Source organism: Neomonachus schauinslandi, chromosome 9 (assembly GCF_002201575.2).
Source record: "Neomonachus schauinslandi chromosome 9, ASM220157v2, whole genome shotgun sequence".
Classification (NCBI taxonomy): Eukaryota; Metazoa; Chordata; class Mammalia; order Carnivora; family Phocidae; genus Neomonachus; species Neomonachus schauinslandi.
This window is the reverse complement of record NC_058411.1, coordinates 88,435,562-88,463,318: the sequence shown is the minus strand read 5'-3', so window position 1 is coordinate 88,463,318 and position 27,757 is coordinate 88,435,562. Positions and strand designations below refer to the sequence as shown.

At 40.4% G+C, this 27,757-nt stretch overlaps 1 protein-coding gene across 3 annotated transcripts in view; it reads right to left on the bottom strand.

Annotated features, from left to right (window-relative positions):
* Window positions 1-27,757, bottom strand: part of SLC12A1 (solute carrier family 12 member 1) — an 86,738-nt gene that overhangs the window by 17,132 nt on the left and 41,849 nt on the right. For all 3 annotated transcript variants that reach the window (XM_044917786.1, XM_021693783.1, XM_021693784.1), the window contains exons 15-20: window positions 27,381-27,480; window positions 26,498-26,609; window positions 18,261-18,401; window positions 15,652-15,758; window positions 11,651-11,733; window positions 815-958 (exon numbers count right to left, since the gene is read on the bottom strand). In XM_044917786.1, coding sequence (XP_044773721.1) covers window positions 815-958; window positions 11,651-11,733; window positions 15,652-15,758; window positions 18,261-18,401; window positions 26,498-26,609; window positions 27,381-27,480 — 687 coding nt within the window. The remainder of the gene's footprint in view (window positions 1-814; window positions 959-11,650; window positions 11,734-15,651; window positions 15,759-18,260; window positions 18,402-26,497; window positions 26,610-27,380; window positions 27,481-27,757) is intronic.

Sequence of the window (27,757 nt, the reverse complement as noted above, 5' to 3'; positions counted from 1 at the left end):
AGAGAAATGATCTTTTCTGGGGCTCACACCAAGTGATTACATTAAGTGTAGGATTATTTGTGTACGTTAACATTCTAATTTTCTACCAGCAGAGGTCGCCGTGAGCCTCATTAAACTCAAACCTGCAGTGTTTTGGGAAAGAAAGCAATTTTCAATTTTCAAAAAAAGTCAGATGTTTGAATCACCTGTTTATAAGTTTTATAAAAAGCTCTCATTCTGTAGTCTTCCATGCCTGGGGTGCATACTGGACGTTCAGAGGTAAATGTACCACTCAGCTGAAATCTACAGGTAATTAGTATCAGTGAAGTTCCAAGTCCAGAATTCTGATTTGTGTTAAGATAGATGCTTTTTCAAAATTAGGGATCTCATTTACCTGTACTAGTCAACTTTTAGCCTCCTGAAATGTCTGCAAGCGGTATGTAAGGGGTATGTGTGTGTGTGTGTGTGTGTGTGTGTGTGTGTGTGTGTGTATAGATAAATCCATTTGGGTATTGGTTCTTAAATGTCTGTCCCCTTTCCATCTTAACTAAGAAATGTCCATTTCATGGCACTCAAATCCATGTAGGCACTATAGGACTCCCAAACCAATATTATTATTTTAAAATTAAGGTTTTACAGTGAGATGGCACAAAGGGCTTATTGTTACTGATAAATAACTTATACATTTCATCTGTACTACAGTCTTGAAAGAAGCGTCTTTCAGTCCTTCGCTAACTCAATGCCCCCAACATCTTAGATGCTGACTTCTGACCCCTCTCGATACTCAAGCAGTGGCTCATTTCGTATATTTCTTGTGAATTTTAGAAGTACTTACCTTTCTTAGGAGCTGGCTTAGTAATGTTCAACTTGCTAGCTTTTTTAAAGAAGCCTCGGATGCCTCCACTTCCTTCTTCACATTCGTTATCTTTGATAGTGGCTTCCAAAGCCAGTCTCTCCTGTTCCAATTTCTCTAATTCATCTAATGCAAGAAGACAAAAATCACTTACTTAACTCAGAGTGACAAAGTTTCCAGGAGCAACCTTATAAAGTGTTTTAATATAAAAAACGGTGTCCCATTTGCAACGATGTGGATGGAGCTAGAGAGTATTACGCTAAGTGAAATAAGTGGAATATTCCACTATATGTGAACTTTAAGAAAGAAAAACAGATGAACATATGGGAAGGAGGGAAAAGGAGAGAGGGAAACAAACCAGAAGAGACTCTTTTTTTTCTTTTTTAAAGATTTTATTTATTTATTTGACAGAGAGAGCGAGCACACAAACAGGGGGAGCAGCAGAGGGAGAGGGAGAAGCAGACTCACCAGTGTGCAGGGAGCCCAATGTGGGACTCAATCCCAGGACCCTAAGATCATGACCTGAGCCAAAGGCAGACGTTTAACTGACTGCGCCACCCAGGTGTCCCCATAAGAAACTCTTAATGATAGAGAACAAACCGAGGGTTGCTGGAGAGGAGATGGGTGGGGATGGGCTAGGTGGGTGATGGGTATTAAGGAGGGCACTTGTAAAAGAAAAAAAGGAGGGCACTTGTGATGAGCACTGGGTGTTGTATGTAGATGATGAATCACTGAATTCTACTCCAGAAACCAATATTGCACTGTATGTTAACTAAGTAAAATTTAAATAAAAAGTAAATACAAAATAAAACATGGTGTCTGTGCAATAAAATTATTATACATCATATGATTTTTTCCAAATGATTATTAAAAAGTAATACATATCAGCAAATTGTATTCAGAAAGTAATAACTAGCTCAGGAAATAGCTCTATGTGTTGTTATAATACATGAAGTTACTAGGTTTTTATTTGTGAGGGTAAGGGAGTTTAATGACATCTTCATTCACTTCCGGCAGAACCCAAAAAGCCAGATCCGCTGTACGTAAGATCGTGTACACTGTACGCCACAGATTTACTGACCTAAACCCCTGGGCTGGGTATTTGACAAGCGGAAGTGCCGAAGTATACTGGGTGTGTATCAGGCACACGACAATGCCTCCTGAATTGCAGCATAAAACTAGACAGCAAGAATTAAGGACAGGTAACCAAACCTTATATAAAGCCTTGGATGGGCTCTGAATAGAAATTACAGTGAAAAATGTCCACTAACCATTCTTTTTTTTTTTTTTTTTAAGAGAGAGAGAATGCACACACGGGAGCAGGGAGAGGGAGAGAATCCTAAGCAGGCTTCACACCCAGCATGGAGCCCTCACGACCCTGAGATCATGACCTGAGCTGAAATCAAGAGTTAAACACTTGACCGACTGAGCCACCCAGGCACCCCAACAATTCTTTCTCATAAGCAAAATACTTTCTAGAATGAATGACCAAAGTGAAAGAAAGAAAAACTGAGGTTTCTGTGTGCCTGTCAGAGTTCAAATGGCTAAGAAGGGTCTCATGACAGTCGAGTCTGGAGCAAGAGATTCAGCCATGTAGCTTCCTGTCCAGGGCTGAGACCCACTATCCAAGCTTTGATGTGGCATCTAGCTGCCTTTTATCTTTTTTGGATTCTGATCGTGACCACAAATTCCTAACTGCTATGTAAGGCCTTGCATCCCTTTCTGACGTCAACCTGCATTGGATCAGGGTGAGTAAGACTTTAAGAGCCATCAGGGGACAGTGTTACCGAATGACAGGCATTCTTGCTTACAGTGGGCAAGGGGGCTCTTGTCAGACCCCTCATCTTCTTGTTTTATGGGAGCAGAGACTTAGAAAATGAGCAATATTCTGAGGAACACAGTAGAAAACCTAGCTTCAGTGTTACAAAACACTGGTAGGGCTTCTGTAAATGTCAACCCTTGGAGCCTGTTGCCTTATCTATCTGGGAAGCGAAGCTATATAAATTCTCGATTTATCAATTATGTACTAACTAAATCTGTCAAGACAGTCACATCCCTAGACGGTGCTGTGTTATGCAGCTCCACAGAATTGTCTGGCCTCTTTCCAGGTCTTAGCAATTAATCTTTTGCCAGTGGCATGAGATTTAAGGTCAAATCACCCATGTGATTTCCCCAAAGCTTCAAAGGTTCTCAAGATCAGCAACTGTAGAAAATCTAAGAAATTAGACTGATGGTATTAAAGCTCAGACAGGAGTTGCTTACCCCTGACTTTCGAAAGGTGAACACAAGCTGTATTGCATGGGAGGTCGTGACCGGTGACAGCTCTGTGGCGGGCTTTATGTGACACGAAGCGAGTCATTTACTTTTCCTATGCCTCTGATTCCCTATCTGTGAAATGGAATATTGTAACCCTTCCCCTTTCCAACTCTCCCAGCTTCGCAAAAAGAATAAACAACAGTTTCTGCATGGTGCTTTGTGGCTCCTTAAAGAACAAAGCAACGAGCGTGTTCTACAGGCGGTGTATTCATGCAACCACTGGAAATGGACTTAGTCATGCAAGGCAAATTGAGTATTTTGAGAAGCCTGGGAGTTATTTTAGCAGTTACTATTTATTGCACACTCTTTGGGTGCCCAGGACTGTGCTGCATATTATTCCTTCCCAAATGACTCTGAGATAGTTACTATTATTACTCTCATTTTGTAGATGAAGAAACTGAGGCTCAGAGAAGTTAAGTAATTTGTCTGATGCCACCCGGAAAATAACAGGGTTCAAATGAAAAGAGGCCGGCTTGACTCCCGATCCTGCATGCTTCCCACTCTGAAGACCTTTTGCTTTTTGCTCATTACTCTTATCTCAGATTTGTTCCATTAACCTCCAACACTTCATTGTCAGGCGAACCTAAACACTCTCGGGCATATGGTGTAATGCCAAGTTAGCTCCCCCAAAAGATGGCCCCTCCTGCATGTCATTTTAAAGGGAGGACCCTGAAGACACAGGTACAGATGACAGGCTGCCCCCCAGGGCAGCACCATGGGAGACGTCACCGGCCCAGGGAATGGCCCCCTAGCTATTATCTACCGTTTGGGATGCTGCAGGGGTCCAGCTGTGGGGTAACCTCCTCTTTGCAGTTGTCTGGAAGGTGCATATTGGCGAGCTTCTTTGGGGGGGTAATGGCAAGCAGCGCCACGCTGGGGAAGGGTTTCTTTTGCTTTCCTTTTTTGGCAGCCTCCTGCACACCCTGTGATGAGGTGCTAGTTGCCACGTTCTTTGTCCTCGAGTTTGGACAAAGGAGGAAAAAAGATAAATCCTCCTTTGTCACAGAGTCAGCTGGCTGAGCGAGCTGGGAGCTACTCCAACTATTTGCTCAAAGGTATGTACACAGCCCATCCTGGACAGAGCAGACTGAAAAATCCTAGGCCCCAGAGACAAAACCAGACTTTGCTGGAATGCATCAGATTCAGCAGTCCCCTCAAAGACAACAGACAGAGGCCCACAGAGAGCAGTCTGTTCTACGGGCGAAGATCTGCTTGCTTGGCCATCTTGGATTTTCACATCCACCAAGTGGTCTGATCCCTTGCACCATGATTTTGCAAATTCTTATTAGAGCTAATTCTTAATTATTCACTTTGTAGGTGATCTAAGGCCTCCTCCCATCCAGTCCATCCTTTCCTAATTTCAGTGCTAAGCAAAAGTGACGGTTTGATGATCTGTTCTGAATGATCTATCTGGTGTACTGCTCGCCTCTGTTCACATGCGAGTCCACAGTAGACTTTGTCAAAGCATTTCTTTCAATAAGAGTACTGGCTAGCCGACTTGCAAAAGTGTACCATCGGACACAAGGGGGTGAGCCCAGGGAGTATGCATTGATAGGTATAAACTGATTTCCACGAGGCTGACGATAACAATTACTCATTCCATCACGACTGCATTTGTGATGTTCTGGATCCACAAAGCCCTTTCCACAGAGGATCTTATCTGATCCCAATGCCACTACTGGGATGCAGGCAGAACTAGTGGCATTCTCCCCATTTGACTGTGGAGGAAACCGGCTCAGACAGTTCAAGGTTGCACAGCTGGTGATGCAAGGTCCTGCTTCCAATCCTAGTGTTCTCCCTCGTTACCATCCTTCCTCAGCAATACGCTCTGATCGCCAATATCTGCCTGCTGAAGAAATACACAGTCTGCATTTTTTTTTGAAGAGGCCATCCCCCAATTATAATGCTTCATCTTTCCATGAGACCCTGCTTCAAACTTTATTCCAGTAACTACACCTGTGTGATGGGGAATAGAGTTTTAAGACACATGTTTATTTTAATTCCTCTGGACTGCAAATTCCTAGAGGGTAGCTTATGTCATATTTCATCGCCCCCATTTACTGAGAGTTTCTTTTGTGCCATGTACAATGCCAAATATTTTTGCAGCTGTAGTATCCTTTAATCCAAGACAGTAAATCTGTGAGCTAGATGCTATAATTATTTCTACCTGAAAATGTGAAAAGTGAAACAGAAAAGATGAGTAATTTGACTAAGGCTACTCGGCCAAAAAGCATCGAGCTGGAATTTGAACCCAGGTCTGACCGATTTCAAAGCCTACGCTTAGAGTTCTCACATTCTTAGTTGTGCCCACGCCTCCCTACTCATGCCTACCACCAGGACAAACACTCAAGAATAGTCTGTTGGAATAAAAGAACAAGTCAGTGCTATTCAACACAGTTCAATACATTTAAAAGTATCTCTATAAAGGAAGGAAAACAAAAGGATAGTTGTCAGGGCTGAGCATGTGTAAAGTACTGTGTGCAGGGGGTACAAAACACAGTGTTGAAAAGAAGCAGGGTTAATGCTGTATACAGAGTTATAAAAAGGGGACCTAACAGAGGCTGATGGTACAAACCAGGATAGGATGTGACAAACCAGGATGGAATGTGACAGGCAGAACTGAGCAGAAGAATGATGAGAGGCAGGGAAAGGGATCCTTTCCCTGGAAAGACCTGCCACCTGAACATCAGGTAGGAATTTGAAGCTTCCATAGTAGATAATTCTATAGTCTATCATGATTTACAAAACCACAATGCTAGCAAGAGACAGTGAGAGGGGAGAGAGAGAGAGAGAGAGGGAGAGAGAGAGAGAGAATCAAAGCCTGCCGGTCTCTCATTCCAAGAGTAAGGGAATCCCTGAGGTTCTAATGATGGAGAAAAAGCTTAGGCTCTCTGTTCTCTCAGTTGAGTGGGTTTCTAACCAATTCTTCAGACATAACCCCAAACAGTTCTCATAGTAAGAACCCTGAGCCCCGTCTTCATACTAATGCCGAAACCACTTGAAGAATAGTTACCCATTCTCCAATGTTTTATAAATTGATCGTATGGTAACCAACTGGAGTGACTATAGTTTGAAATTCAACTTACTTGTCAGGATTGCCTCAAATGTTCTATTCTCAGTCTTTTTTTTTTTTTTTTTAAAGATGTTTTTAGAAATAGGCAGGAGTCTACACATTATGATTTACTTTGAATCTCAAGGATGGAGAGCAGTCAATTATCTGACAGCAGAAGAGGGAGCAGGGAAACCCACTGAGGAATCATGTCCCCTCCCACTTCACAGCAACCTTTCTCTTTATTAATTATTAAATTATGATTCTTTCCTGAGTCAATCAGCTCAAAGCTGTAAATGCTTACATGAATCAATGTGACTTACCCCAGGTGAAGTCTCGCCGAATTGAAGGCAGGAAACCATCCTGCGGTGGTCGTCTTCCAATCAAGTAATTATTTACTACGCTGCCATCTGTCTTTATTTTGCTAAGCCACTCCATCAGACACAGCAGAATCCCTGTGCTCTGAGATGGTCATAAATCTTGTAGTACTTATACCGAACACTTGACCGCAATATATTGCAGATCACGTTTCATCACTTTATTCCTACCAGTACAATTTGGACTCTTTGTTGTAGTTGGCAAACTTGCTAAATACCTCTGGGAGGCCAACAATATGAAATATCACATTTTTGGTGTTGTCAGTCAATAAATTGATTTATTAAGAGAACTATCAGCCATCGGTATTGGAAGAGTTGCTGCGGTATACAAGTTAGAATGTTATGAGCATTGATCTTATTTATATACAAAAGTTATTCTCCTCACATAAGCCTGTGACACAGTATAGAAATAATTGTCATTAGCTGGTAAATTACCTATAAAACTGATTTCTATTCACTGCTTTATTAACTACAGTATATAGGCACTCTGAATTGCTAATATTTCCTTTAAATTATAATCTGTGATGACACTGTCGTGCCTGTGTTGGAAAAGCTATGATGATAATCATTAACATAGTGTAATGCAATACTTAAGATTTATCAGGCTCTTATTAAGCCCTATATTACAGTATAATATAATGAAACACAAGCTTATTTCTTCCAATTCAAAATCTAATATGGGAGTGGTGTCATAAATTACATAAACTTCAAAACAGTGCATGGAAATGTGGCATAAAGTTAATTTCTATCATTATGCTGTTGTTTTTCTGCATGTTCTTTATGTATTTGTATAACACTGTTTTTTATTTACCCTAGATAATTGGAACTTATAATTATTTTATTAACATCCAACTGTATTTTTCCTTTCTTGACTAAGAAGCAGAAAGATTTCAAACATCAAAGTTGATATAAATTGGATACATCCCTTGGGAAATTAAAAGGGGATGCAGTTCACTGCCAGGATTCTTTCAGAAATACTACAAAATTTGCTTGCTGTATCGCCTTACAGGACTAAACTGATGGTGCCATTTTGGCAGATGGAGCAGTAAAGGTGGGAGCAATATTTTCCAGCTACATCACATCTTTTGGCTTGAAGAGATCAACATAACGTACAAAGCAAACATGTAATCTAAATACAAACTGTATTTTGTATTCTCATTTTTTTAGATGGGAAAACATTATAGCACAAAAGGCAACAAAGTTAAAGCAAAATGTAGAAATGTAGAAAGTTAGCAACACCCCCCCCAGAGGAATTGTTCCATTCCCATATCTCAGATTTCACTTTGGCTCTCCTTATCTTAGTCATTGTTCTCTCTAGTTCTCCTTCTTAAAAGATAGAATAGCGGTTTCAAACAGACATAGGTTTGAATCTTATTTCTACCAATTGCTAGCCTTGTGAATCTTGGGTAAACCTCAATTTATTAGCTGTAAAATGGGGACAAAGATAGTACTTTCTCCATAGGGTAGTTGGGATGACAAGTGTTATATGTGAACATGAAGCATATACAGGGCACATAATAAATGCTCAAAAATGGTTAAGGGCACCTGGTTGGGCACAGAGCATGCGACTCTTGATCTGGCATTGTGAGTTCAACTCCATGTTGGGCATGGAGCCTACTTTAAAAAAATGTTAGCTGTTGTTGCTGCTAATGTATTAAGTTCTACTAGAAAGAACTATAAATTAATCATGAACACTGGGAATTAGTATATCCATCTGGAGATGTAAAATGTCCATAAAAGAGAATAGGGGCATAAAAAAAGAAGCCTGAAGGCACCAGACTATCCTCTTTGCTACAATTTTGCACAGGAAAGACTCTCAATTTTATTTTTTAAAGCTCTTCCTACATAATCATAGAGTATTCATATCAGACAGTGGTCTTCTAGCCTATATAAACGCTTGATCTCCAATTTCGTCTTCTTTCTCCTCCCTTACAACACACCAGCATGGCTGCATCAGGAAGTTCACCTCATCCTCTCACACCACCTTCTGCTATGACGGAGACAATCCTACATGGCCAAATAGAATCTGGACCATCAGGCACCAGCACTCTCGGATCTCTTGCAGGCTTTTCCTTTCTGCTGAACAGATCCAGCAAAATCCTGAGCCTCCTCTACCTGGAGACCAAATGCTGCTAGACAAAAACTGGACAACTAGCAAGACTGCTCCATCTTCAAAGAGAACTGAGAGCACTGTGCACAATCTTCCTCAATCTACCACTCCACTCTTCCAAATCTGCATACCGCATAATCAATCCTTACCTCTTTTGCTCTAATATTAGAAGATGAAGCTTTTTTTTTTCCTGTTTCAAACCCCTGCTTTCATCCACGCCCTTCTCTCTTTTTTTTTTTAAGATTTTATTTATTTATTTGAGAGAGAGAATGAGAGAGAGAGAGAGCATGAGAGGGGGAGGGTCAGAGGGAGAAGCAGACTCCCTGCTGAGCAGGGAGCCTGATGTGGGACTCGATCCCGGGACTCCAGGATCATGACCTGAGCCGAAGGCAGTTGCTTAACCAACTGAGCCACCCAGGCGCCCCAATCCACGCCCTTCTCTTGATTCATCCTGTTCCCCCAGAATCTTACTCCATGGGTCATCCTTTTTTTTTTTTTTACCTCCACCTTCAATCGCCCATATTCTCTTGGGCCCATTTCCTCAGTCTGAAAACATCCCCCTCTCTTCCATTCTAAGGTTGATGGGTCTTCCTATGGTAAATCTCCTCAATCTCATTCCTCCCCACTGCATCCAAACTTCTCAAAGTGGTGGGTCACACCCATATTCTCTGCTTCATCATCTCATATTTTGTTTTCAGCCCACTGCAATCTGGATCCTGTCAGCACTGCTCTACAGATACTCGTCTCACTAAGATTATCAATTATCAATTGCCTTGTCAATTGCATTTCATTCACAATCTTACTGGTATTTCCTGCTGTATTTGACAATAATGATGATTCTTATTTGAGCACCATGCTCGCATGGCTTCCATGACACCACAGATTCCTGGTTCCTTTACCTTTCTGAACACTCCTTTCTGTTCCTTCTTTGGGGCTCTTACCCTGTGTCTTAGGGCTCTTGACTAGATGCACTCTTTGGATTATTTTTTCCAGTGTCGTTGTTTCAATTTTTACCTGATCTATGATGTCTTCTGTATCAGTCCACTTGGCTTGCCATAACACATACCAAAGACTGGGTGCTTAAACAACAGACATTTATTCTCTCACAGTTCTGGAGACTAGAAGTCCAAGATCAAGGTGTTGGCACGGTGGTTTCATTCTGAAGCCTCATTCCTTGGATTGTAGATGGTTGTCTTTTCCCTTTCCTCTGTGCTTGTCTGTGTCTTAATCTCTTTTCATAATGACACCAGCCATATTGGATTAAGGCCCACCCTAGTGATCTTATTTTATCTGACTTACCTCTTAAAAGACCTTGTCTCCAAATACAGTCACATTCTGAGGTTAGGACTTCACCATAGAATTCATAGAAAATAGTTTTGTGCATAACATCTCCTAAATCTGCATCTCCAGCTCACACTTCTTTAAGACCAGGACTGTCTAACTGCCTATTGGATATTTCTGGTAGAATTTCCCATAAGAGATTATTTAAACCTATTCTTCCTCTGTGTTTCCCATTTCCACAGGCAGCACCACCATTCATGTAGTCAACTAAGGGGTCTTTTTCATTCCTCCCTTTCCCATATCCCACACATCCAACCAACCCCCACATTTGCTCTCTGTGCCTCCAAAGTACTCCTGTCCTTTCCTCTCCATCCCTGGCTCTAGTTCAGGCTGTCGCCTTCTCTGCCTTTGATTATCATAAAAATGTTTTTGAGTTTTGATTTGTCTCCCTGTTTCCATTCTAGTCCCCTTTGAGTCCATGTCCCCTCACTTAAAACTCTTCAATGGTTCCTCATTGTCCACAGAATATGCCCACACTTTTTAATGCGGCAAATGAGGCTTTTAAAATTAGGATCTTATATCAGCAGCCTCAAATTTCACTATTGTCTGTTCATACTTTCTACTTCAGTAACATGAATCTACTCTGGGTAGCCCATATAACCCATTCTTCCATAATCTCATGTATTCATACCTTTGCTGATGCTCTCCTCTTTGCCAGGAATGTTGTTCCCCAAACTCTCTCATTTCTCTCTTGCCCAACATTGCCTACTTAACTCTAATCATCTCTAGGGTAATTTCCTCCAGAAAGACTTCTTGGAGTCAGATGCCCTTCTCTCTTTCCCATAATACTCTATTGATATGCTTATTGGCACATGAATGATATACCCATTCCCATTTCTAGGCTGTGAGTCTCTTGAGGATATAGACTTTTATTAGCCTTGGTTTACCCAGCACTGTCATTTACACCATACCTGGTGCACAAGAGACACCTAAAAAAATAGCCCTTTGTTTTAGTGTCAGTCATCAGTGGATTCTATTTTGAAGTTCATCTAAAGAAATAAGTCACGAATGAGTGCGCTGTCCTAATGGTTCAATGACTCTTTAGATGTGTCCTTTATTTCATACAGAAGAGCGTATGTTTAAACTCTTAAGATTAAACAAGTGTACTAAATCCTCTATAGGGAAAAGCAGAATCACTAATCTGAATTAGTGTTTCTGCCTTGGACTTAGATTAGTGATTCACAGCATGATACATTCAGACTAATTTCCATGTTAGTTGCAAACCAGATCATAGACTCTTAAAAAACAAAATACATGGTTTTTCAAGGAAAGAATTAATCTTCATTTTCTCGAACATCTTGCAGAAATTAATTTGGCAGTTATTTTACCAAAGGTATTTATTTTCAATGATGCTGGCTTTGTAGTTTGGTGATAAGAAGAATAATTTATGACTGCCCTGGGTTATTCTATATTTCTGTTTAGCAGGACAAAGGCCTTTTGTGTTAGCAATGGGGAAAGCACTGGGAAAGTGGACACACTTCAGGTCAGCACAAGAATAAGTAAGCTCCATCACTGGGGGTTTTGTCTGTGTTGTATACTGCTCTATCCCCAGCACCTAGAAAAAGGCCAGGGCATGGAGTAGGTGCTCAATAAATATTTGTTGGTTGAATAAAGAAAGTACATACCTTGCACTTGAAGAACCTGAGAGATGTCAAACCCTTGGCTGATTCTGACTATGACCACACCAATCTCAAAGTCAAACGCATCACTGAAAGTGGAAGCAAAGTAGTTAGTGATTTAAAAGACTCCTTAATCCTGAGGATTTGTACTAATAATAAGAGATCCTAAGATTCTCAATGCTAAGATTTTAACATAACTAAACTATGAAAATTCACTTTAGAATATAGCCAAGAGCTGATGCTGCTTCTGTTAGTTTGTTTTTCTCCTTTTCTTCTTTTTAAAAATGTATTCTGGATAAAGGTAACTAAGTCATTTACTCTGGAACCATTTTTTTCAAATAATACTGTCACCTAGAATTTTGACTAAGAGCTTGTCACATACTTTTAAAATAATTGTTTCTTTTCTAATGTAAGCACATATTTAGAACAGAGAGTTTCCAGGCTACAAAGACTCTTTGAAATTATGAGCCAAATCCCTACTTATTGAGAAAGAATCCTACAGCATTTCTGACATCAAGTTCCTGATTAAAAATATCTCTGGTTCCTCCAAAGAACTTTCACCATTGACTCTGGGCAGACCATTTGAAGCAATGCTTTTTCATGGCAATCCTGTGCCATTAAAGTTGGCTGTTGCCTTCTCTACACTCAACCCAACAGAATTAGATTCTCTAGAAGGAAAAGAAAGGCTCTCTTTCTTTTATGTCTGTTCTTGTAGAATATTTTTTTTTCTCTGCTCTTAAATATGGGGCAAACCAATTAGTACTTTGAATTTATTTAAAATTTTCTCCTTGGAGGTTCCTTTGTTCAGTCTCGAATGGATCTAAAGCCTAGCACCCTTCCCACTGAACGTGACCCTCTACCAGAAATAATGCAGTTTGTGATTGTCTTAACCATAGGCACACAAGTTTCTAATAGCCAAAGTGAACCTGAATTTTCAAATAATGATATAAACAAATTCAGTGTAATATGAACATCCATTCAACATTCAAACCATAAGTGATCGTCACCAAGCAACATAGACCCATTCTAGCAAAAGTTGCTAGAAAATAAATTCCCGAGAAATCTTGTTTCTTATTGTCCTTGATCATAAAAAGTAGACAATGTGTTCCACAAAAAATATTTGGATCTTGTGTTAGGCAGAATAATTTCAACCCCCCCAAAGACCTCCACATTCTCATTCCTGGAACCTGTGAATATGTCACCTTACATGGTAAAAGGAACTTTGCAGATATGATTAAGTTAGGGGCCTTGAGATGAGGAGATTAACTTAGGTTATCTGTCAGGGCCCAGTGTCATCACCAGGCTCCTTAAAGAGCATTTGGGAAGCAGGAGAGGAGGTCAGAGTAATAATGAGAAGGATTTGACCCTTCAAGAGCTTTGGAGACGGAGGAAGTGGGCCATGAGCAGTGGGCTGCCTCTAGAACTTAGAAAAGGCAAGGCTAGGGATTCTCTCCTAGAGCTTCCAAAAGAGGATAGAGCCTAGCCCACACCTTGATTTTAGCCCAGTGAATTAGGGTCAGATTTTTAGCCCACACGTCTGTAGGCTATGAAATTTGTAGAGTTTTAAACCACTAAGTTAGAGGTAATTTTTTTTTTTTACAACAGCCAATGAAAATCAATACATATTCTAATTAAAGTCAAACCATATGTAAGCATATTCTAAACATTTAAAATCTTTTATTCAAAGAAAAATGATAAAATATACTATTGTAATAATATCTTCTGTTAACAATAATACCATACTTTAAGTCATAAAAAAAAAAAAAACCAGAAAGAGAAAATATAATACAATGTGGATATATGATTGTCTTCCTTCTATGTTGACCTCACTGCTATGGTAGTAAAGTCATCACAAGCTGAGCTGAGTTTTATACTAGTACAAATTTGAGCCACCTTAACATTGAACTTTACTACCGAGAAGACCAATTATTAATTTGGTATAAAAACCAGAAGTCTCCTTGGCCTAATATTACTGGGTTTGATTATTTTGGTCCCTTTGAATTCCTAGAATGTTTGGGATGGTGAGGAGGTTGGAAGATGACCCCAGATAATTTTGTATCAACTAATGGATGCTTAATGACTGAAGGTTTACATATGTCTTCCTGTTTGCTCCAACCCTTTTCTTCCAAAGATGAAGATGAAATTTCTTTCCTCTCCACCCCTTTATTCCCTGCCTCCCCCCGCCCCCCACCCCGGGGTAAAGATGAGATTTTACTGAAGAATCTGGATTAAGGAGAGCAGATCTGATCTGTTTCCAAGAATGGTGAGCAACGGACTGTGATTCTAAATATATCAAAATGCTGGTTGCTGAGCTTGGTAAAATTCTGACCCTGAGCACCTGCTTTGGCCTCAACCTACTGAACTCAGGGCACCAGCAGGGGCCACATGGCAGCAGGTGGCATCCAGGCTTCATACCTTTGGGAAACACAATTTGGGAGAATGCATTTAATACACAGGTTCTCTGTTAGGAAGATTATCAAGTGAATTTCTGTTTGGTCAGTAATGCATATAAATTTCAGAAGATGAAAATGATCTTCTTATACTTCTTTTCAATAAACTAATACTAGAATGCTTTTGTAATGTTCCCCAAGTCTCCCTCAGATAATGATAAATATGATGCTCGCTCTAGCAGGGGCCAGCAACCCGGCCTGGTATAAGAAGCACTGTGTATGTATATGCTTGTTTTGAAGGGGTAAGGCTTTCTTTCCTGTGTATTACAGATTTTTAAAGTGCAGCCAGATTTCGTGGGGCACAGTCTCTGCCCTGAGGTATGGAATCAGAGCAAAGCCAGACTCCAGACAGGAACTCTTCCATTTTCAGAGCTGTTGACAAAAGATGGCTGTTAGCATAGCTAACGTTGCCCCCCGGTGAGACAAATCTGGTTAAATATTTTTAAGCCTGGAAGAAAGGCTCAGTTTTCGAGAATGGTGACTGAAGACACTTTGAGACTTTCCATATGGGAAGAATTTGTTTTCTCTTATTCAGAAGAAGGAAACAAGCCAGATAATACTTGGGCTTTACACGTACTTTTGGGGGCAGCAGAGCATTGTGGTCATGAGTCTAAACTCGCAATTCGATTGTCCTGGGGGGCAATTCCGGCTCTGTCACAACACTGTCATCCTCGGCAGGTTACTTAATTTTTAACGTCTGTATCTCTACTTATAAAACGGGAAAAGTATTAGTACTACAAAGGCTTTTTGGGAGAATTAAACAGGATAATTCATGTCGAGGACACGAGCCTGTGACCTGCTAATCTTTTCGGGACTATCATTATTGCCCTTGTCCCAAGACTTCCCCAATATTTAGATATGAGATGTCATGTTCCATTTAAAACTCACTTTTTGTTTTTGTTTTTGTTTTTTATTTATTTATTTGACAGAGAGAGACACAGTGAGAGAGGGAACACAAGCAGGGGGAGTGGGAGAGGGAGAAGCAGGTTTCCCGCGGAGCAGGGAGCCCGATGCGGGGCTCGATTCCAGGACCCTGGACTCATGACCTGAGCCGAAGGCAGACGCTTAACGACTGAGCCACCCAGGCACCCCTCACTTTTTGTTCTTAAACCAACACAGAGGCACTGATACATGACAGCCTCATGGCAGCAAAGGGGGAGCTGAGGCTCTGGGGTAATAAACTCCTGATTCAAGGCTCAGGAGAAGACAGTGACTGAACTGGGCACACCAGCCAACCCAAGTTCCCCGGTGTTCTGAAAGAGCATTTCCTTCCTCATCTAGCTGTCCTTTGCTCTTCATCTTGTGAATAGGTTTCAAGATTGTAACCCTTACTATTTACCTTTTTCTTTGACATCGAGTTCCCTCCACCTTGCCTCCTCAGACACTACGATCCTATGCAGTTCTACTCGCAGCAGTGATTTTTCACTTTGGTAGAGAATTCAGGGTACCAGGGGAATGTCTTCTTCTCAGGCAATTTAATCTGGTACAACAACCTGTTATGTACTGCCCTGGTTAGTGCTTTGTAAACAAGAACACGTCCCAAAAGCCATCACTTACTGTATGATTCCCACATAGTTCTCAATCTCTGTCAAGGGAGCTTTCCTCCAGCTTTTTTTATATCCAATCACCAGAGTGTTTGGTTTCATTCTTCCTAAGCCCGAGGCCTAAACAGAGGAGATAAACACATGGGCAATCCTTTCCATACCAGGAAACTACCACTGCAAATGAAAAATAATGTCCACAAGAGCACTGGAGTAATGTCCTGAAGATTTCTGAAGATGAGATTACATTTTAGTGCATGTCCTTCATGCCCGTACCCAAGCATAAAATAGAAAGATTAGTTCTAAATCATCTCAGCCATAAATGGATTTTAGATGACAGAAATGTAGCTTTTCTAAATTAGCAGTCATTTGCATTTCTTCTGACACACTCATTAAAATGGTTCAATAATTTAAAATCAAGTGAGGGTTGGCTTAACCGTTGGCGTGCATGTTGTAACTTAGTGGTTCAAAGCTCATTTCCACCTGTTTTATCCATAATGTCATTAGCAATAAAATCCATGTTTGGAAAATGCTTAGATGCAAGGATCACTGAAACTTTGCCTTGTATTATTTCATGAAGAGTAAGTGAGCTATGTCTCTAGGACCTAATCCTCTTGCAGGACAGTATCGTGAATAGTCATCTTCTACTTCAGGTTTCACTCTCCCCCATTAGATGGCGGGATATGGCTTCCAGTTAATTAAACTTCACTCAGCAATATCATTGAGCACCTATTAATTGCAAAGTGTTATGGTAGGTGCTGTGGAAGAACAGTGAGGCATATTCTTTGGCCCTAAAGAGCTTAGAATAATGTGAAGGAGGCAAGATATACAGAGATAATTATAATTCAAGTGCACATGCAGTAGGAACTCATATGGAAGCATAAAGGAAGAAACCTTGAGTTCCAGCTGTGGATTCATGGCTGGCTTCAAGGGGGAGGTGACATCTGTTCCAGATCTTACAGGTTGGTGAGAGGTTGACAAGCATAGAAAGGAGAGCAGTGGGAGTGAAAGAAGGACACTCTGGGTCACAGGAAGAGTGAAACCAGTGATCAGAGTGGGACATGTTGAAGGGGGCAGTAGCGAGCAGGAGGAGATGGGCATCAGTGGGAGGGCTCCTGCCCCCACATTTGTTGTGTTTCTCCTAGAATTGTACAGGTAGCAGGACAACTCCTTGAGCTCTCATTTGGTGCTCGGCAGCATGGAGCTCAACTTTTTTGTGACTATAGTTTGGGGATGTGGTCATTCGTACCATTAATTCTTAGATGCAAAGGAGGCTTTATCCAAAATGGTGTAATGACCCCCGTGTTTCCCTTTAATACTGCCCTGTCCTGCCCTTTTGTCCTGGTCCCTCTGTACTCCACGTTTCTTTGAGCAAATTCAAGTGAACAAGCTTTCTGCATTGTTAAATTATTTTTACATTTTCTTCCAGATTCATATAACAATTGTTTTCCAGACCTGTCTTTTATCTCCCTGCTTATTCCATGTCAGTCCACCCATTCCTCACTGAAAATTTTATTTACCAATCTTTTGTGATAATTTTACCTGAAATGTGTAACTTTCTCAACATATTTCACCGAAGAGCTACTGAAAAGTAACTCGCTACAAAAAAAGTCAGCCTCTTAAAATGGCATCTATTTACATGGCCTAGCAAATTCATAACAGATGAAAAGATACTCATTGGGGGTAATAGGTCTTTGAGAAATGGTTTCTCTGCGTGTGCATACTTTGCAAGAATTCTTCAGGAATATTAGAGACAGGAATGCACCAAGTATTCTTAATCCCCAAAATACTACAGTTTAATCAATTTTTTCTTTCCAGCCTGCATAAGCATCAGAGTTACTGGATGCCATCCTGAATTTTGACACTCCTGGAAATGGTAACTCTGAAAGTGAATACATGGTTATATGTAGAATCAGGGCTTTCCAACCACATTAAAGCCAAAATGATTAGAAAGCCAAGCCCTATAGTTTCTGAGGGTCTCCTTGAATTGTTTTAAGGATACTTCACCATTCTAAGTTATGATCAGAAAGATTCTATGTACTTATTATGGAAGGGGAGGAAAAAGGAAAGAATAAGGAAGAAAAGAACTGTAGGTTTTAGCGTGGAGCCACAGAGATTATTACATTTTATTCAACATTCTGGAAATAATTTAGGGGGATAGGGAGATCTTACGCCCAGATCCCCATGCCTTTATTTAGTCGAATCTAGCAGCTTGCCCTCACGCCATTTGCAGAAGAAAAAAGGAGCAGAATGCCTGACTTGAGTATTGCTATATGCAGTATGAGATGCAAAAATAGTTTGAAGTTTTAATAGGATCCTGAATGTCGTCAACCATCAGAACAGATTTGCATTTCAATAAGTGTGGGGACAGAATGTATGCTGGTGGCCAAAGGCAACCTCATTTTCCATTTCCAGCCTATCACCCATAGTTCATTGTAATACACCCTCTCTGCTTTTGTTTTAGATTTGCCTCTCCTCAGGAATTTGAAATGAATTCCTTAACCATCCGCATTGGTCTCCGAGGCTGTGCTGCCTAACTGGAGCCGTTCACTAGGGGAGCTTCATCAACAGGAGGGTGCTAATTGTCTTTTGCCTCCATACTCATCCCTTCAGCGCCGGCCTTACCTGAAGGAGACTTCGGACACCATCTCTGAAACAATCTGCCGCCACTGCAGCATAAAAAGCCTTGATTTTGTTCTTTATAAGCCAGGCTTGCTTTTTTGCCATGCCACTGTTCATCTCTTTAACACACAGCTTGCGAGGTCCCTGGATGACACGATGAAATATTGGTTAGAAGCCCTGCTTTTACCCATCGCGCTGCTCTTGTTTTCTAAAGGACAAAAATAGCCAGCAATGCCCCCAACGAGTTAAGAAATGAGAAAGGGGAAAACACCTCACTAGACAGGGTTCACGCAGATGCAACCTCTTGGAGTGAGCCTATGTTGCTCCTGTCATTCCCTTGCCGCCCAGAATGTCCAGGTGCATTAACACCTGCTCCATTAACTGCCTCATGCCAAAGGAAGAAAGAGCCAAGAGCATCATAGCACAGGAAGAAAATACTGAAAATGTGACTGAAGAAATTCAGGATGAATACACAACCAGCCTTTGACTCAACAGCAAGAGGCATGTTTAGGAATACTACAGAAATCTCAGCTAGAGCCCAGTTTGAAGAAATGGACCAAGCTCTTGGGAGCCAGAACATGGTGGGTTGTAAGTCCTGCCATGAACTACCACATCTTGACAATTCTATTAGGCCCATTCATTGCTTTTTGTGTGTGGTGTGTGGTAAAAACACCCTTGCATCACTTTTCCCTGTGTAATGTTGACTTACTCCTATCCAAATAAATTAAGATTTCCCTCTCACTCAAGGAATTTGGTGGGAACAGAGGTTCACACACCTACGGCATAGGAAGAATAGGAGAGCTTAAGAGAGAAGGAGGCAGGTGTTATGGTGGTAGATGAAACGGCTTATAATTTTAAGACTTGAGTTCTGGAAACTCATTTTAACTAAACTTTTGATTCTTTTCCTTCTTCCCTAAAGGTCCAAGCTAGCTCTTTTCTTTGCAATTTTCAAATTAAACCCAAAAAGTGTTTCTCGTGATCTGTAATATGGCTGATAAGGTACAAATCTACTATTTTCCTAGGAAAATTCTTTCAACTCATGGAGAGATTAGGTATGTTGTTGAATTGTCTTAGATTTCATACAAGCCACCTGGGATCTTGATGAAATGCAGTGTGTAGGTCTGGAATGAGGCTTAAGATTCTGCATTTCTAACAAACCCCCAGGTAGCATGGATGCTGCTAGTCCTCAGGCCATGCTTAGAGTCACAGTCTTAGAGGGTCTTAGATGGGAGAGAAAGGGCTTGAGATGTATGAGAAAGATGCCAGGCTTTGTGGTCTGCAGAACTGGTTTCAAATCTAAGCTTGGCCATTTGGAAGTGACTGATTATTTCTGAGCTCAGATAGATTTTTCTGAAAACAGGGATAAATTCTCTATCCTGCAAGGTTGTTTTGAATAGCATTGATAAAGTGCCTACTCTGATGTCTGGAAGATAGTAGGTACTCATCCAAAGTTGGATGATTTTTATTATCTTAAATGACTGCTTACCATCTCTTTGAAGCCCCAGACCTATTTTCACCACCATGTTTGCTCTATGACAGAGTGCTGAACTGGAAGCCAGAGCACTGGGTGTAAATCTGGCTCTCACACTGACTGGCTGATGCCCCAGTGCCATGTGTCCTTTCTTGGTGTGGGTTCTACAGCTACAAAAATAAGGGAATTGTCTAGTTCATCACTGTCCAGTATGATAGGCCTTATCCATTTGCTGTTGAGCATTTGAAATGTGTCTGGTCCACATTGAGATGTACTGGAAAGGGAAAATAAACACTGGATTTTGCAGCCTTAGGATGGGAAAAAAAGGAATGTAAAATATCTCATTATTATTTTTATAGTGTGCATATTGAAATAATAACATTTAGGATGCATAACATTAAATAAAATCTATTAAAATTAACTATTCCTATCTCCTTTTACTTTTTCCAATGGCTACTAGAAAATTTTAAATTACATATGGGACACATATTATATTGCTCTTCCATAATACTAGATGATCTCTGTGGTCACTTCCATCTTAATATTCTACATGCTTGTTTTTACCAGCATATTTTCTAGAACTTGCCAACTTTTCAAAAGACTTTTCAAAAACAGTTTGGATGACTTATGTTAGTTAAAAAAACAAGAGCCTTCAATGAAGATGGGGTAGGTCAAGTTATAGGGGACAGTAGTTATTAAACCAGAAGACCTAACCTAAAGAAACGTATGTCATTATGGATCAAATTTTTCTCAGGGTTCTAGAATGTCAGTGCATTTTGGACCATCAGTTCTCCTTGGGCATTCTAGACTCTGTCAACTGCAAAGAAAGAAGAAATATTTTATCCAGGGAAGTTCAATGGTAACCCTGAGACAGAAGGATAACCAAGAGCTAGAAAAGGTATTGGGCCATCAGTGTATTGAGTTGTACCACAATGACTATGAACCCCTGGCGAAAGTGGCATTTACTTAAATACAGTCTAATGTAGGTCTGTTATTGCTACAAAAATATAATCGCTTTTGGCAAAGAGAGATTCTGCCTGAAATATTTTTATGACTTCTCAATATGGCAAATTTAGGCATTAAAGTAAATCTTTCTGTCACAATTAATGCTTAATCTGGATTTTTGTAGCACACTTATTAATGTGAGGCAAGGCTGCAATACAAATGTAGTAGGGAAAAACAAACTAACAAAGAGGGAAGACATACTGGAATATAATTATTCAACATTCAAATAATACCATAGTCACCAAAACGGATTTTACCACTCAATTGAAATATTTAGCTCAATGAGGATCCAAAATATGAATGCATAAATTTATTCATGATTTAAACAAAGAAGCTCTAAAAATCTTGTATATATTATAACTTTGACATTGATTGAGAAAAGGGTAAAGAAATTCTAATTATTTAGTCTGGAGAAGTAGTTGATGTGATGCTACTTCAAATAAATGAATATTATGAAAAGAATTCCAGTATCATTAGGATCAAATAGAGAAATTTGGGCCAAAAGCAATGTTCTTTCCAGCTTTCATTTTTCAAGACACTGAGAGTCTTACTGCTCTGTCTTCGCTTTCATTGTCGCTCTGGTTGGAACGGTGGGAAAGAGAATTTTTCCTTTCTGATTTGGTCCATATTTCATCTCACCCTGTGCCTAGTGCCCATTCATGGGTCATTTCATTTTTCCTGTGCTGGGCCATGTCACTATCTTATGCACATCGTGACAGAGACTCGATGGCTAAAGAAGAATAGATGCATCTATAAAAATGTGTCACCTTGGTGGTTGTGAACATTGAGATTAAGAAGAGGTTGAAGATAGAAGAAAAAAAAATGAGAATTTTAGTTTCCCCTGGTTTGTCTGTGCTTGAACAGTCCAGGAGTTGGTTGTGTTCCCTGAGTTTTCTGAAGAGCATCTTTGAATTCAAATAGAGCTTTAGGTTTTATTAAGATATTTTATAAATATAGATATTTTATAATATTTTATAAATTTTAAGAAAAAAGAGAAAGGGACACAGTAAGGGTGAAATTTTGTTAAAAGGGGATCTACATGAGGAAGCTGGTCAAAAACTATCTGTCATCTCCTTTACCGTGAGAGGGAAGAACAGGACAATCAAGGTTTAAAGGGTGTGGAAGAGTAGGAAACATTAATCAAAATAGATCTACATCTTGGTACACATAGGTGAAATGAGTAGAAGAATAGCAATAAGCCTCAAATAACATTGCCTTTGGAGAGGGAGAGAGCCATGAGCAAAGTGGTTATGGTTGGACCATAACCGATGATGGTTTATTCCATTTTAAAAGTGAGTAGGAACATCTGTGACAAAAATGTTAAGTCATTAATTACAATAAGTAGAATATGGGTGTCATTTAATTTTATATAGTTTAATCATATGAAATTGCCAGTGTTCCACAGTTTTGACCCACAAAAATGTAAATTTTATGATTTGACCTAATATTCTTCTTAATGTTTCAAAATAAAAAAATAGAAGCAATCTAAAAAAAAACTATTTTTTTAGCCAACAGGAAAACAAAATGTACTTAATAAAAGATGCCACTGCACACTTGAAAGCCTTTTGCAATTTTAAGACAAACAACATTTAGAAAAGAGGTAAATGTTGCATTTGGGGGACAATAAAGGCTTTATCTGATTTGCATTCTAAATCCCAGATCAATTGGATCAAGTTTCCATCTTTAAGGTATATTTGTCTTTGATTTGTTTTAATGAAAAATACCCTGCCTTTAAACTAAAACTGAGAAGTATAGGGGCATCTGGGTGGCTCAGTCATTAGGCGTCTGCCTTCGGCTCAGGTCATGATCCCAGGGTCCTGGGATCGAGCCCCGCAGGGGCTCCCTGCTTGATGGGAAGCCTGCTTCTCCCTCTCCCACTCCCTCTGCTTGTGTTCCCTCTCTTGCTGTGTCTCTCTCTCAAACAAAACAACAACAAAACAAAACAAAATAAAAAACAAACAAAAACCTGAGAAGTCTATGAGTGAGGTTCTGTTGATGCCCGCAGGACACCTTCCCACATGGGGAAGAGAAATGTGAGCTGGCACCTTACAATTTTTAGAACCAAACATAGTGTACCCGGAGAAAAAAGTCTCCATGAGCCCAAACTAAGTTATTGCAATGACTGGTTTTATTGTCTTCCTAACTCCTATAAATAAGCGAGGAAACTGACTGACAAAGAAAAACTGTGTTTTTAGGTCATGGTACACAGGGTAGAATCAGTGGAGTTTGCAACCCCTTACTTAATACTTGCCTGTTGCTGAACCCCCACACTGAACTATGCTTGACAATATGAGAAGATACTAGAAATGCGGAGTCCTACTTACTCCCTCTGATCTTTCTGTGATGATAGGAATGAAGCACAGAAGAAGAAGAAAATTACTTTTGTTCAATATAAAGCCTCTTGGGATATAAGTATGTTGATGATTTTCACGTGGTAATTCAAAGGAGAAGAGCAGACAATATTGTAAGCTACCTACTGGATTCCTTAAAAAAAGATGCCCATATTTGAATGATGAAGGGTACTTCTGAAATGTTCAGGCTGGGTAGGAAAGAAGCAAGAAGGAGGAAGAGGTTCTGATGGGTGAGTGTAAGAGTTAGTTGGAGAGTTGGAAGGACACAGTGGGGGCTTGGCGTCCAGCAAAAAGAATAACTCTATCCATTTCAATTTCAGCAGCTCTGAGGGCCATGATGTCTAATCTTTTAAAAATGCCTTTTAAAAATGCCTTTGCTAAAAAAAGAAGATAGTAGGAAGGGAAAAATGAAGTGGGGGAAGTCGGAGGGGGAGACGAACCATGAGAGACGATGGACTCTGAGAAACAAACTGAGGGTTTAGAGGGGAGGGGGGTGGGGGGATGGGTTAGCCTGGTGATGGGTATTAAAGAGGGCACGTTCTGCATGGAGCACTGGGTGTTATACGCAAACCATGAATCATGGAACACTACATCAAAAACTATGATGTAATGAATGGTTACTAACATAACATAAAATAAAATTTTTTAAAAAGCCTTTGCTGTGGAAAATGGCAGCTGTAGCCACATGCTTTCCATCTACCCACTAGCAATGAAATTCTAGTGAGCTCTGGGTCTTGCTCCTTCCTTGTAGTGTAACCACATTTCAAGTTAGCCCTGAAATAACCACGAGAGGGACAGAGCACAGAGCCTGCCGTCCTATGATTAGTCAGAGGAAATATGTAGCTCACTGTTCTATTGTGATCATGTTGGATACCTAAAAAAGTGCAAAATCCGTGCCAGGATCTGGTTTCCCTAAGAAAGCATGTTTCTGGTTTTTGTTGAAAGGGATATATTTTTGGAGTGAAAATGGCAACTATGGTATACCAAAAATAATGGTGATGAAAATAGCAGTTCCAACGGTAACAAGTACAATTGGTTGAGCATTTACTATTTGACAGGTGCTGCGCCGAGCCCTGGAAAACTCACCTGATAGAATTCTCACAACAGCTCTACAACATGCTATTATTATTAGGATTCCCATTTTATAAAGAAAGAGAAAAAACTGAGGCCCAGAAAGATTAAATTCTGTACCTAAGGGACTCTAACAGGTGGCAAACAGTGGTTCAGCCAATAGGTGGCAAATAGTGATTCAGAACTGACCTTGTTTCTCAGAAGCCAGCTACCCAGAGTTAAGAGCTGCATTGTCACCTCTTAAGATCATCACTCCTATTTAACCTTCCAATAAGGTTGGCCCAACTACCAACAACTGTGCTTTTGGAAAAAGTTTTCTAAGGGTATGCAGCTGACTTTCCCCACGCCCCCTTCCAGCTGTTTCTTTGCAAAGATGATTGATGACTGAGCCTAGAGTTGAAAGATGCTGACAGCATCTGCAGCCTCAGGGGCTCACAGACAGTAACTACCTGGAAAGTCATTAACTGATGCAGTAACTATTTTCTGTCCCCAAGAGAAGCTCAGAACCTGGGAGCATGACTCGTGGGCCTTACTCAAAGAGACCAGCACAGTGATATATAACATGGTCCAATATACATGTCGAACAACAGGGCTATCGGAGGCACAAAGGTGCCTACTTCACATGATATCGCACAATCACACTCTTTTATTAGAGTGAAAGCAGCAAAGGGTTAATTAAAAGCAGTATCTCCTGTCTCTATGAAAAGACCTTTTCTCCCCTGCCAATATATGACTCTTCATACTCTCGGTTCATTTCTCCTGTCGTAAAGATATTTTATTGCCTGCTAAACTAAGTTTTCTCTAAATTGCTAGAGAAGAAAGACACCCCAAACTGCTTATTCCATCAAAAACAGCCCTGTATTATATTGGCCAAAATGAAATTCAGTAATCCAGGGCACCAAAGTTGATAATATGAGAGAAGATTTTTAAAAATCCTCTGGAGTCACAGTTGGTCATTACTTATCCTGTCAATCTTATGTAGTAAGTAGGGTTCCTTCCACTCCCTTCCAGATAATTGTGTTAAGTTATATTGTCTCAGTTACTAGCATATAAGCATCGAGAGGAAGGAGAATATGACCAATTGCCTCATATAGCATTTAGAGTATTGCCAAGTATAAAAAGATGCTTAAGTGCTGGTCAGGATGATGTGTGGTAAATTTGTCCCCACATCATGGCACAGCCGACTGGCCCCAGAATGACATGGCTTCCTGTCAGCCCTACTCCCTGGCAGGTGTTGGAAGTTTCGGTAGTGGCACCCGATTCTATCGGCACTCCCAGGGACACAAGCCTGCTAAGATTTTCTTCTCATGAGGTAACACAGAGCACAGTTGGGTGGCCTGAACTGACACCCCGGTTCTGTCACTTTCTTGTGACCCTATGCAAGAATTTCATTTTCTTAAATCTTACTTTTCCATCTAGTAAAATGAAAACAGAGATTCTTTTTCCTTTCTGCCTCACTAGGCTGTAATATAGGTCAAACAAGAAAAATTGTAGGAAAATGCTTCAAGGAACAGGTATGTACTAAAAATAATTCATTGAAGTAGCTAAGGATTTTGAGTGGCGTGTGCATGTGTATGAGAGGGACAGACAGACAGAGACAGAGATAGAGATAGAGAGAGTGAGATTGTTACGGGAACACAGCAGAGATAGACTGGTTTGGAGGACCTAGGCTTACTATTTTCTTATAATTTTAATGCTTTCTCCTCACTTTAGAGATTGGTGATTGGTCAATAATTATGGTTAAATTTTTAGCATCTACTTTGAATGCCCCCTGGGAAAACCACCAGTAAGTTACCATTAGTCTACCGCATACTTCCTGAACAAAAGGAACTCATTCATTTCTGAATGTTTATCCAAGGCATGGGAAACTTGGTTTAATTCCTTAGATATCTGTGGTGTCATCAATTTTATCCAAATATTTAATCTAAATTCTATGTGCTGTCATTTCAGGATATTATGTCTGGTTTTCTCCTCATCAATTAATCTATATAATAGCACTCTCTGGCTCATTCCATCCTTTTATATTTCTGTGGACAGTTACCACCTCAAATGTCTTCATTTTATTTCTGAGCCACTTCTCTTTTTCTTGTCTCAAAGGCCATCATTTGGAAATATTTATCACTTTTAGTTGGTCTCCTATGAAATCTGAAACACTTTTTCTCCACTTGTTTAAATTCAGGATCACAGCCCTTGCCAGTCCTTGCTCTATGAATCAAGGAAAAGGGCTCTTGTCCACACTGCCTTGCCATTTTCCTATCACTGCCTGTACCCGCCTGGCTTGCCTAAAACAACACAAGGTGAGCAGGGAGGGAAGCACCTTCCTGGGATGAAGTGTCTCTTACCACAAAGACTTCACAGCAGATGCAAAGGCCACTGTTCTTGGTAAAGGCATGAGTAATGTCCAAGAGAGCAGGTCTTATCATAGGTCCCCCTGTTAAGACAATGCACTGGGGCCTGGAAATGGAGAAAAGAATATGTAAGAACTGGCCATTGCCAGAAGCCTATGAGCCAGAACAACTCCAGTGGAAATGGCAGGAATGGAGGGTTTGGCAAACTGGGACAACCTCTCCCCTAAATATTTTTTGGGTTTCTCATCAGAATTCTTGAATCATCCTACCTGTTCATCTTGCCATCTTTGTATTCTTAGTTCATGAGTGATGGCAAAAATGTGAAGTAAGAAAAAGGTAGTCCTGGGTTCCCCCTGTCTTTTTCTCTCCAGGCACCACCCTGCCCTAAATCCCCAAACAACCTGTCACTCTCCGGCTGGTATCTTCATGCTGCTTTCCTTCATCCTCCTTGCAAAGCTTGTTTTTTGGGGTTCCATTCAAAATAAGATATAACTAATGAAGAGTTTAAAATGTTACTTTTCCTAAGAGATTCAGTAAGCCACAGAACCTTAAGTTGAATGGAGACAGCACCAAGGATTAAGATGTTTGGGGGCATCTCTCTGAAATCACACCCTGAGATCACCTCTCTATCTCTGTGCATGGAAGGTGACACCCAACATTATGACGGTTTATAGCTGGGAGTGGGCATAGCTCAGAGTGGAAGAGAAGAACACTCATTCACAGAGATGTTGTTGGGAAAATGAGGCAGGTTTGTATGACTCTCTAGTCTTAGAATGTACCCATAAAGGATATCACTACTTGAGTGCATCTGTCTCCCCTACAGGAAAGCCACTTCTAATGTGGAGTGACACCAGGATGCCTGAGAAGCCAACTTCACCTGAAATTTTTCACATGGTCTTCCACGGTAGTTAATTCCAGGGCGTTGTCTAATGCACTGACGTAGGAAAGAGCCTGTGTGGAGGAGCCCCAGTTCACATCTGTGGACAACAGAAGAATTTGGCATCAAAAGCATTGACCTTCCCTCTGTATACTGTGAATAATTTTTATAAGCCATTGCCTTCTGTGATTTTCCTTGGCTATGTCATCAGTGAGGAGTGCCCAAATTAGAGAAAACACAATGTAGTATTTCCTAGAAAGAGCATTGTGTCCTTCTATGAACACTTTATGAATTCTTAGAAGTGAGATGGCTCTTTCCCGTTAAGGATCAGACTTTAAAGCTGCAGCCCCAGAAATTTTGCTTGGTGGGAGAGGCTA